General features: G+C 48.7%; 1 protein-coding gene across 1 annotated transcript in view; it reads right to left on the minus strand.

The window, feature by feature from the left end:
• The window catches only part of CCDC92B (coiled-coil domain containing 92B), a 31,474-nt gene extending 22,102 nt beyond the window's left edge, over positions 1-9,372 (minus strand). Inside the window, exons 1-2 of the mRNA XM_053367746.1 lie at positions 8,555-9,372; positions 2,973-3,129 (exon numbers count right to left, since the gene is read on the minus strand). Coding sequence (XP_053223721.1) covers positions 2,973-3,129; positions 8,555-8,608 — 211 coding nt within the window. The 5' untranslated portion in view covers positions 8,609-9,372. The remainder of the gene's footprint in view (positions 1-2,972; positions 3,130-8,554) is intronic.
• Positions 9,373-11,920: the final 2,548 nt, after the last annotated feature.

Genomic DNA, 11,920 nt, shown 5'->3' on the forward strand with positions numbered 1-11,920 from the left:
AAGGTGACCCTGCACATAAACTGGTCCCCAGATTGTTAAAGCTTTATATTCTAACACCTTAAACTTGGCCCAGTAGCAAATGGGCCGCCAGTGCAGATCTTTGAGAACAGGTGTTATATATGCTGACGGGGGCTTCACACCTGTCAGCAACCTGGCTGCAGCATTCTGTGCCAGCTGCACTTTCTGGGTCAAGTGCAAGGAAGAATGACTTAACCCAAAGCCAAGTTAATATCCTCATTCTCTGTTGGCAACCTTTCGCTTCTGGAATTTCCTTTCGGATTACACTTCTGGAACTTGAGCAGGAACCGAGGAATCTAAATACTGGATCCACAGCTTCCTTTGTCTCTTCAGAAGAGACTTCTGCAAGCTGACTGGATGCGCGATTGCCCACCCGTCCCCCACCCATGCGCCAAAACCGCTACAAATGAGATCACTTAACACTGATGCACATGGCACAGGGCTGAAATTAATCCTCTTTGAAGAGGAGGAGACAGGGGGTTTAATGATGGCTTTGTAACACACAATGTACTTTGCCCCTCCCCCACAGTGGCTCCCTCCCACAATCTTGGATCAGGCAAAGGACTGCTGGATTAACAAAATGCTCACACTCATATGTTCCCCTCCCCACCCCCAGGCTTTTGTCTATTGTAACTCAAAACACTGTTTAGTCGTCCGCCCTAACAGAAAGGAACGTCTTAAACTGGATTGCATTGAAATCAAATTTAGCCCAACCACCCTAATTACAATTCCAACTGCGTTTCCTAAAAGACAGACAGAGAGAGAATGTGGTAGAAAAACCTCTCTCTTTCATTCAACGTGTATTCCCAGATGGAAACCAATTAGAGAACTGATTACTAACGTAAGCCACATTTGCACCATACATTTAAAGCATCGAGGTGTCACTTTGATCTGCCATGGCTTCACCCAAATGATTCTAGGAGCAGCAGTTTGATAAGGAGGCTGAGATTTGCTAGGAGACCCCCTGAGATACAAAACTCAGAAGAGGGAAGAGGGATTGACTGTTAGACCATTCTGGGAACTGTAGCTCTAGGAGAGGAATAGGGGTTCTCCTAACAACTCCCAGCACCAAATTACAGCTCCCAGAATTCTCTGGGGGAAGTAATGGCTGGTTAAAGTGGTGCCATAATGCTTTAGATATAGGGTGTGAATGTGGCCTTGCTCTGGCGTCCTTGAAATCTTTCCAGGCAGCAGATTACACAGTCTCCCAACACCAATGTGTTCAATTGCCGTCTGACTCTTAAAGGTCTTTCTCAGAAGCTGTTGGGTCTACGACCAGAAACTTCTGGCTGTGTGTACGTACTGATGCTCTTTGTCAGGGATGGGGATCCAGTGGTCCCTCCAGATGTTGTTGGACTCCAAATCCCATTGCCTCTGACCACTGGCCATGCTGGCTGGAACTGATGGGAGCTGGAGTCCCTTGGAGGTGGCGTGGAGGGAACGGTCAGATCAGGAGGAGGGATGGGAGGAGCCTGGAGAGTTAGAACCACATGACCCCAGGGAAGGTCCCAGTGGAGTCCAAAAAGCAATGCTGGAGCCCCAAGAAACTTTGGAGCCAGAGAGGGAGTTGGTGGGCACAGTGGCGTAGAGTGGGTTGCCAGAGCCCAGGGCCATGCAGAGCGGGATGGGAGGGAGGGAAAGGGACAGAGTACACATGTGCATTCAACTGCCTAGTGGCATCTGCATCACCCAGGAGATCGCAGCTGTAGAGATAAGAAATTAAGAGTTGTTCCATTGTCTGGAGAGGTCACTTCCTGGTTTGCATGAAGAAGTCATTTTCAACAGAGCCCAGTCACAGAAGCAAGCAACTGTATTGAAGCAGCACTGGGTATTGAAATTTTGTGTCCCTAAATTTTTTGGGACCCGGGCAACTGCCCCATGCTATGTCACTGGGTGGGCAGGAATGCAAGGAGCTGCAGTTCAGGAGAGGGTTCAAGCCCGTTGTCAGGGAAAGAACTTTCCCCTGTGTTACCACCAGACACCCTAGCCAGTTCCCTCCAGAGCCTTCTCTAATAGAAAGGTTTTTCCCTTGGAAGAGACAAGTTGGATGCTGAGCTGGCATTGACTCCCCTTCCTAGGTCCTGGAAATTCCAGCGAGAACATCAACCAACTCAGGGCTTGTACACACTTCTGCTTGCCCCATGCCTAGAAACCACGGGGCTGGGAGGTTCTATGTTTGACCCACCACTTTCCCTGGGAAAACCCACTCTTTACCACTGAATCAACTCGCAGAAAACCCATTTTGACATTTGCTCCAATTCAATGGCAAAGTGCAAGTTTTTCTCAGGGGAAAGTGGTGGGACAAGTGGAAGTTGTGGATGAGCCTTCTGAGCTTGCCTTGTCCAGTCCCGAGAGTCCTCTTGCTCGCTGCGCAAATAGACTGTACCTGGCCTGTTCTGGTTGCATCCACTTCTTAGCTTGCCCCTAAGCCATGCAATTCACCTGCAGTGCCTTTGGACCTTTGCCTTGCCGATGCACCATAGTGAATAAAGTCTGAACGATTTGGGCAGAAGCAGGCATTGGAAATAAATTAAAAAATTAAAAAATTGTCCAGTAGCATCTTAGAGACCAACTAAGTTTGTTCTAGGTATAAGCTTTCGTGTGCATGCACGCTTCTTCAGATACACTGAAACAGAAGTCACCAGACCTATATATATAGTGGGATGGTGGGGTGGGAGTTTTCTCAGAAGGGTGGTAGGAGAGGAGTGATTGACTCAATGGGTACGGTAAACCTGTTGATGACTGTTAACGACTGCAATTAGTCCTACAGGAAAAAGCAAAGGATAGTATGCAGAGGTTGGAGTTCAAGATCTCCCTCCAGTGAGAGACAGGACACCCATACCTTCTGGAAGCCCACAACTCTCGCCAGACCCAACCTGCAGGCCTAGTGGTCAGGGAGTTTCACGAGACTTGGAGGGCCACCGGTTCCCTGCCCCACAACCCACTCAGCTCACCTGTGCAGTGCTTCTGTAAGTGTAGGATCTCCAGGTGCAAATCGTGGAGGAGTTCCATCTGCTCCTTCTTCAAGAAGGCAATGTGTCTTTGCACACTTTGGATATGGTGCTCCAGGGACAGGGTCTCCATCGCAACACAATTATCAACCGTCAGAGCCTAGAGGGAATTAGACGTGGATTCATGAGTTGCTCTCACGGCAATAGTGGCTTGCAGTAAGAGGGAGCTGCTTCTCCTCTCCTGCTACCCTCTCTCAAGCGAGTCCTGTAGGCTGATGTACTGAAAGACATTGGCTTTAAACAAATCAAGCAATTGATATATTTGAATATATTTGCACGTTCCACCTGTTTGAATAAAAACAAATCAAACAGGCTGCTGTTCTTGCACAGAGCAGAACCACAGAATCGTAGGGTTGGAAGAGGCCACAGGGTCATCTAGTCCAACCCCCTGTGACGCAGGAATCTTTTGCCCAACATGGGTCTCAAACCCAAAACCCTGAGATTAACAGTCTCACGCTCTGCCAACTGAAAACTATGACCTGGGAGACCAAGGTTTGAATCCCAACTCAGCCATGAAGTTCACTGGGTGACCTTGGGCCAGTCACCATGTCTTAGCTCAACCTACCTCACAGGGTTGCTCTGAGGATGGAATGGGGAGGAGGTGAACCACGTGCACCACCTTGTGCTCCTTAGAAGTTAAAGGTGGTTTATAAATGCAAAAAATAAAAATAAAACAGCTTTTTTAAAAAATTCCAAATATGGTGTTTAATTAGATACTGAATGAGAAATCAAGATTATTCACAGAATTGTAGGTTAGGTGATTTTCAACACGATTCTGTTGAAGCAAGTCTCATTTTCAGCTGGGCTTACACCCAGATAGGCGCTCACAGAATTGCAAAGTGGTGTCAAAGCCTATTTATGCAACTCCTTCTTCTAGGCACTTAGCTGAATTTAATACATGGTAGGGACGCGGGTGGCGCTGTGGGTAAAAGCCTCAGCGCCTAGGGCTTGCCGATCGAAAGGTCGGCGGTTCGAATCCCCGTGGCGGGGTGCGCTCCCGCTGCTCGGTCCCAGCGCCTGCCAACCTAGCAGTTCGAAAGCACCCCCGGGTGCAAGTAGATAAATAGGGACCGCTTACTGGCGGGAAGGTAAACGGCGTTCCGTGTGCTGCGCTGGCTCGCCAGATGCAGCTTTGTCACGCTGGCCCCGTGACCCGGAAGTGTCTCCGGACAGGCTGGCCCCCGGCCTCTTGAGTGAGATGGGCGCACAACCCCAGAGTCTGTCAAGACTGGCCCGTACAGGCAGGGGTACCTTTACCTTTATCCTATCTGAACCTGCCTTTGAGTTCGACTTCTGAAGGGCTTGCTTACAGACCCACATTTAAGATCCTTGGGATTGGAGGGCGTGAGACACGGGGCTTCTTTGGTGGTGGCTCCATGTTTATGGAACCCCTTCCCAAGAGAGATACATTTGGCCCCATCAACAAGGGTTTTTAAACAGGCCTTAGAAATCCATCTCTTTTGGTTTCCAGCTGAGATACTAGTCTGAATCTAGAAACAATTTAATGTTAGTGTTGCTGGTGTTCAAACATTTCACTGTTTCAGTTAATGTTACACGAGTGCCCTGCTGCCATGTGAAACTTTTAAAACAGCTATTTCAAATGATTAGATTTTTATTAGAATATGATTATGTAGTTTTACATGGTTTTTTTAAAGTTGTCAGCCACCAGCCTAAAAGATGGCCCAGGAGCACAGAAAGACAGAGAGCAAGCTGCCTTATACAGGGTCAAACTAGCGGTCCATTTAGATCAGTAATGTTGGCACTGACTGACAGCATCTCTCTCCAGGGTTCCAGGCAGGAAGTCTTCCCCAACCTTACCTGGGGATTGATCTTGAGACCTTTTGCTTTCACATATGCTTTATCACTGAGCCTCTGAACTATTTCAAGACAACAACCAACCAACCAACCTCTGGCAGATATTTCTCTGTCTGTGCTCCTAATGCAAATAAAATAAATCAATGATGCAGAACAATGTCTTATATCTTCCCAGGAAAAGATCAGCACCTGGGAACCTCATAAAGGACACCAATTCATAAGAGAGGGAGCAGTGGAATGTTATATGCCTACTCAAAAGTAAGCCCCATTGAGTACAATGGGAGTTAGTTACGTTTTTCTCGAACTGCACCCTTCAGACATTGAGATCTTGCTTTTCCGCTGGTGGTATTAAAAGTGGCTTACTGTTTTTTAAGGAAAGATTTATAAAACTAAACAATAAATGAACAAACAATGAGCAAACTCAGGTGCTTTTCCCTTGTGGGTTTCTGCATAACCGCAGACCTAAAATCTTGAAATACAAGAAGGCAATTGCAAAGTAGGTACAAATGCATTAAGGAGTATTGAGACCGTATACCCAAGAGAATACAGTGATGTTCTCTAGGTACTTAACTAATATCAAGGGACGTGCCAAGTAAACATCTCTAGCAAGAATGTTTATTATTAGTATTAGTATTGGAACGGGGAGGTTCTGCTCTTGATCTGCCCATCTAACCTCCAACCAGTCAAGGCTTGTCCGTAAGGGCACCCGGGGTGCTGTCCACCAGCCTCAGTCTGCCTTCAGCCATTCCCTACTTGCCTGCCTTCTCACATGCAACCAGTCCAGAAGGTGGCCCTGACTGTCAGCTTTCTGCTCTGTTGCCCCTGCAGAACTCAGCAGGGAGGAGGATGGGGCCCAAACTAGAAGCCCTTTGCTCTGGCTGTCATTTCCTCTGGCGCCACCTACTGTTCAGCTCCCTGGCTTCTGCCCTATCAGTCCCAATGGGCACTTGGGAACCAAACCAGGGCTTCTGGTTATAATATTTCAACCAGGTTCATAGGAAAGAAGGGGGTCCTTTCATGAGAAGAAAGGCATGTGGGTCAGAGGGAAAGTGACTGTGGAAAAGAGGAAACAAGGTGCATAGGAAGTTGCCATACACTGAGTCAGACCACTGGCCCAGCTAGCCCTATATTGTCTACACTGACTGGCAGTGGACCTCTAGAGTTTCAGACAGGGTTCCCTTGACCTCCAGTGGGAACCTGGAGATGCCAGGAGATTGAACCTGGAACTGTCTGGATGCAAAGCAGATGCTCTTCCATTGAGCTACAACCCTTACCATAGGACAGATCTGCGATTCCACAGCTGTACCGCAGAAGCACAACATTTGCTCTGGAGATTCATCTTCTCAGGACTTTTGGTTGTTTTAGGATTACACAGGCAGGCTGAGTTGCCTGCCAGAGCAGAGGCGGCTATTGGTCTGCGTGGACCAATGATCTGACTTGGTATATAAAGCAGCTCCCTTATATGGGAAGTGTTTCCAGTTCCTGGGCAATGCAGTTTTCCTTGGTATCTTCCAACTCAAGAGACATCGCTCCCGGTGGCATTTTTACTAGACAGACAAACTCCAGAGAGGAAGCCTCGGTTTGTGTGTCGCAGCAAAGTCCAGCCGTTGAGTCTGACCAAACTTTTAAAAGGAAGAGGTTGATGGTGGTGTCACTGGCATGTGTGGGGTCACAGCCCACATTGCCAGAGGCAAAACGTAACCCCTCCTCCTGTGAATACACAGCAGTCTAGAGCACAATCAACCCACTGAGTCCTAAGATACAGGTTGCCCACCCGGAAGTGACCCAACGGGACATAGGAAGCTGATCATCAGCTCAGTGTTGTCTACAGCCAGTGTGGTGTAGTGGTGAGAGTGTTGGACTAGAAGCTGGGAAACCAGGGTTCAAATCCCCACTCAGCCATGAAACTTCCTGGGTGACCTTGGGTCAGTCACCATCTCCCAGCCTAAGCTCTGCCTCTCAGGGTTGTTGTTTGAATAAAGCGGGGAGGAAGAGAGGCATGTTTAGCCTGGAGAAGAGGAGGTTAAGGGGTGATATGATAGCCATGTTCAAATATATAAAAGGAGGTCACATAGAGGAGGGAGAAAGGTTGTTTTCTGCTGCTCCAGAGAAGCAGACACGGAGCAATGGATCCAAACTGCAGGAAAGAAGATTCCACCTAAACATTAGGAAGAACTTCCTGACAGTAAGAGCTGTTCGATAGTGGAATTTGCTGCCAAGGAGTGTGGTGGAGTCTCCTTCTTTGGAGGTCTTTAAGCAGAGGCTTGACAACCATATGTCAGGAGTGCTCTGATGGTGTTTCCTGCTTGGCAGGGGGTTGGACTCGATGGCCCTTGTGGTCTCTTCCAACTCTATGATTCTATGATTCTATGATCCCACTTTGAGCTCCTTGGAGAAAAAGGTGGGGTATAAATACAGGCAACAAATAAATAAATTCCCAGACTGGCTTTCCATGGTTTCAGGCAGGAGATATTCCCTGCCCTACCTGGACAGAAGCTGGGGCCGTCTGCACGCACAGCAGATGCTGAACCCCTGACCTATGGCTCTTCCCTGCGGTTATGACCTCTTCTCCAGATGTTTGCCCAACTCATAGAGTTGGAAAGGACCTTGGGAGGTCTTCTAGCTGAACCTCCACCCATCACTGCAGGTCAGAAGAGCAGAAGGACCAGACCGAGTGCTCAAGTGGTATGAAGGCAATGCTTTAAGGGGGACGAAGAAGCAGACAGGCAGTGCCACCCCCTAGGCTGAGAGTAAGTAAGGAAGCAAGCAGGTGGGGGCTGGCTGAGGGAAGAAACTCAGGTTGGTGGGGCAAAGCCCCTTTTGCCCAAATGGACCAACCTTCGCTGGGTATTTGACCTCTGAGCCACCACTTTATCTGCTTTCTTTTTTAAAAAAATAGTTCAAAGACCTTGTGCGCTGACTCTCATTCTTCTTTGCAGCTGGAGAGGCTTACACTCTGATGTTTGCACTAAGGGAAGCTCAATTGCTGCTCGCTTGTTTCTGCCTAGGGCAACTGCCTTTGAGCATAAGCAGAGTGCATTTTCTGATCCCTCCCACCCACTCCAATCTGGGCTTAAAAAGGCACTTTCCAAGCCTGAGGAGTCCCCACCTCTGCTGCCCCGAAACTCAACACCTCCCTTTGTTGAATTTAGGAACAGAGGAAGTGTCTTATACCAAGCCAAATTATTGGTCCATTCAGCTCAGGATTGCCAACACTGTCTGGCAGCCTCTCTCCATGGTTTCAGGTAGGGGCTGTTCCCGGACCTACCTGGAAATGCCAGGGACTGAACTCTGGATGCTCTTCTGCATGCTCTGAACACTGACCTATATGGCTCCCTTCCCCTGAAATTAACCAGAGGTGGATGAGTTGAGTCTGTGCCATGGATTCCTGGCACCAGCAGGGGGTTGGACTAAATGACCTCTGGGGGACCCCCTTCCACCTTTCTAGGACTGCAAAGCAGCTCGACCCTTTTAAAAAACAACAACCAGTCAATCCACAAACTTCTATTATTTAGCAGGGAGCCAGTGGGATCACCATCTCCAGAAAGCGGCAGCTGCTCTGTATTCAGGTTTCCTAGGAAAATCCTCTCTCTCTCTCTCTCTCTCTCTCTCTCTCTCTCTCTCTCTCTCTCTCTCCTCCAAAACAGATCTCAATATGCACATCTTTCCCTCTCCGTCTCCCCCGCTTCCCGCCGCCTCGCTTTCCTTACCTGGGCAAAACGAGGAGGCGACAGCAGGAACTGGTGGCCACGACTCGGTGTCATCAATGGAAGGAGACGCCAAGGCAAGGAAGGGCGAACAGGTTGGGTCCTCGTCCCCCCTGGAGGCTTATCCAAACGCTCCCCTCCTCCGTGTCAGCCACAAACACCCGGCGGGCGGCGGGGGGCGGGGAGGTATTAAAGAGGGAGGCGGGAGGGAATGGAGGGGAAAGATCCCCTCCCGCCACCCCTGGCGCCCCCTTACTGGGTTTTCTCCTCCTCTTCCTCCTCCTGGATCTCCTTCAAAGCCTCCTGGCGCAGTGGACACACAAGGGCACCCGTCCCAAAGTTGCGGACTCCATGGTGGCTCTCTCGGCTGCTTCTCCTCCGTCTCCCCGGTCCCCGTCCTCCTCCTGGGTCCTCTTGGCAAAGCTGGGGAGGTGATGGTGATGGAAATGGTGGGCGCCGGAGGTGGTTTGCAGCAGGCCCTGGCAGGTTAGAGGAGAAGCAGAGGCGAGCGAGGGAGCGAGCGAAGGCGTAAACACAGAATAACGTGACCGGAACTGGTGAGATCAGTCTGGGTTGGCTTGTACAGCAGCAGGAGCAGCAGGGAGAGGAGGAGGGAAGAGGAGGATGGCTCCACTTGACAACATCCAGCCGATGAAATCACCTCTCTGTGCCTCCCCCAGGGGACTCGGCCATGGCATTGGAGGCTGCTGATTCAGCACAGAGCCAGGGGAGAGTGGATGGAGACTGGGGTGGTGGTGGCAGAGACCCACCTGGGGAACAGAGGCGGAGACATCTATTTTAAGCCAGACCTCCTCCTCCTCCTCCTCCTCTTCTTTCCCCCCTCCTTGCTTTTCCCTGCAGCTCTCTGAGATCCCAGAGCAGGAAGCGGAGCACCCAATCCGCCAATCGGGTACTTAGAGGAAGCTCACAGGCAGGAATTGAAGGTAATAGCTTTAGATCATTTGCCGTACACCCAGCGGCTGACATTCAGAGATATGCTGCTCTTCTACATGGAGGTTCTACTTTCGGCCAGGCAGGCTGTTCTGCACAAAGCAGGGCTACAGCTGTTTATATATGAGTTACCTGAAATCATAGGAGCCTACTCCTAGGGGATAAGGTCCCATTGGCCCCTCAATAAAATATTTTGGGGGGCACCCCCAATGTTGATGAACATTGCCATTCAAATGGTGTGTGCGTGCTGCATCTTGTGATCGATTACGCAGGGTGGGGCTTGCCTGCTCCCCCATATTTTATTCCAAGTTGGCACCTCTGTTTGAAAGTTCCAAGCAAAGGTGACTTGTATTTTGTCACTGGGTCCAAAGATGCAGCCAAACTGAGGTGCTTTAAGCTTAGTTCCATAGAATCATGGAATCATAGTGTTGGAAGGGACCCTGAGGATCATCTAGTCCAACCCCCTGCAATGCAGGAATATGCAGCATACAGGGATCAAACCTGCAGCCTTGGCGTTATCAGCACCACGCTCTAACCAACTGAGCTATCCATTTTGCCAAAAAAGTTGGTTTGGCGCCCAAGCCTGAAACTAAGAAACAAGATATAATATGTTGGCTTTTAAGTGCCCCACTTTTCTTTTAATGTTTACTGGGCACAAGGTGCCCAGAAAGAGTAAGATTTTGAGTTGCACAGAAATGGAGAAAGCTCTGGGACACGAAAGCTTACATCATAAGCAACTATTCTCTCTCTCTCTCTCTCTCTCTCTCTCTCTCTCTCTCCTCCCCAATATACAGCTGTATCTGTAGAAATATAAAAGAGAATTCCAAATGATAGCTTTGCCAATGTTTATATGCAGAAGCCCACCGTGGTGTAGGGCTTAGGCCAGCCTTTGCCAACCTAGCACCCTCCCAATGTCATTGGACTGTAACTCCCACCAGCCCCAGCAAGCATCGCCAGTGGTCAAGGATGATGGGAGTTGTGATCCGACAGCATCTGGTTGGAAGGGAGGATCACATGCACTGCTCTGAGTGTGGTGTGGTGCTTCAAAGGCCAACAGATTTATAGCAGCAGAAGCTTTCACAGGCTAGGCTGTCCACTTAATCAGGCTAGCAGAGTAATCTCACTGGGAAGGAGCTGACCATGGTGCTGAACTCCAGAAAATGCAGTACCCCATCCTTCTCCCCACACTGTCAGACCTTAGCAAAGCATGGTTGCTCATAAACACAACCATTGCCCATTGCTTCCCTCTTCCATATGTAAATTGCATTTAGTAGTCCAAGGTCTAAATCTCGCTTAGAATAAACAGTATTAACTTCTGGTCTGGATGGTAACTTTCTTTCTTTCTTTCTTTCTTTCTTTCTTTCTTTCTTTCTTTCTTTCTTTCTTTCTTTCTTTCTCAATCACTCGTAGCCAAGTAAGATTGTCTTCCATAAACACAGTTTTAACAATGAGTCTGTAAGTGACTGTGGAGGCCAATTCCGGATCCACATGTCCTTCCACAGTGGGGACATTGGTTTCTGGGCAGGAGTTGATCACGGTGTGGATTTGCCAAGTGTGCCTTCCTCTTAGCATGTTTCTCCCTTGCGTCCTGAGTTCGAGTGTCTTCAAAGCCCACAACACCTTTGGTAAAGGCTGTTCTCCAATTGGAGCACTCGCAGGCAAGTGTTTCCTAATTGTTGGTGTTTATACTAAGTTTTAAAAAGATTTGCCTTGAGAGAGTCTTTAAACCTCTTCCGTTGACCACCAGCATTATGCTTTCCATTTTTAAGTTCGGAATAGAGTAGTTGCTTTGGAAGACGATCATCAGGCATCCGCACAACATAACCAGTCCAACGAAACTGATGTTGAAGAATCATTGCTTCGACACTGGTGATCTTTGCTTCTTCCAGGACACTGGTATTAGTTTGCCTGTCTTCCCAAATGAAGTGTAAAATTTTTCAGAGACACTGTTGATGGAATCTTTTGAGGAGTTGGAGATGGCGCTTATAAGTGGTCCATGTTTCACAAGCATACAGTAAGGTTGGTAGTACAATAGCTTTGTAAAGAAGCATTTTGGTTTCTCTGTGAATGTCCCAGTCCTCAAGCACTCTGTACTTCAATTGGGAGAAAGCTGCACTTGCAGAGCTCAGGTGATGCTGGATTTCAGCATCAATGTCGGCCCTTGTGGAAAGATAACTGCCCAGGTAGGAGAAGTGATTGACATTTTCCAACATTACACCATTGAGTTGGATTCGTGGAGCTGCAGAGGGGTTATTTTGTACTTGTTTGTGCAGCACTTTGGTTTTTTGGATGTTGAGTGAGTGGATGGTAACTGTGGAGCCCAGCTGTCCAGCTACTTTGTGGGTACCACACAGTATATCAAATGCATGCACCAGGTAGGGCTTGGTGTTGGCACAGGCTGGGGTCAAAAATGGAACA

Source organism: Podarcis raffonei, chromosome 15 (assembly GCF_027172205.1).
Source record: "Podarcis raffonei isolate rPodRaf1 chromosome 15, rPodRaf1.pri, whole genome shotgun sequence".
Taxonomy (NCBI): Eukaryota; Metazoa; Chordata; class Lepidosauria; order Squamata; family Lacertidae; genus Podarcis; species Podarcis raffonei.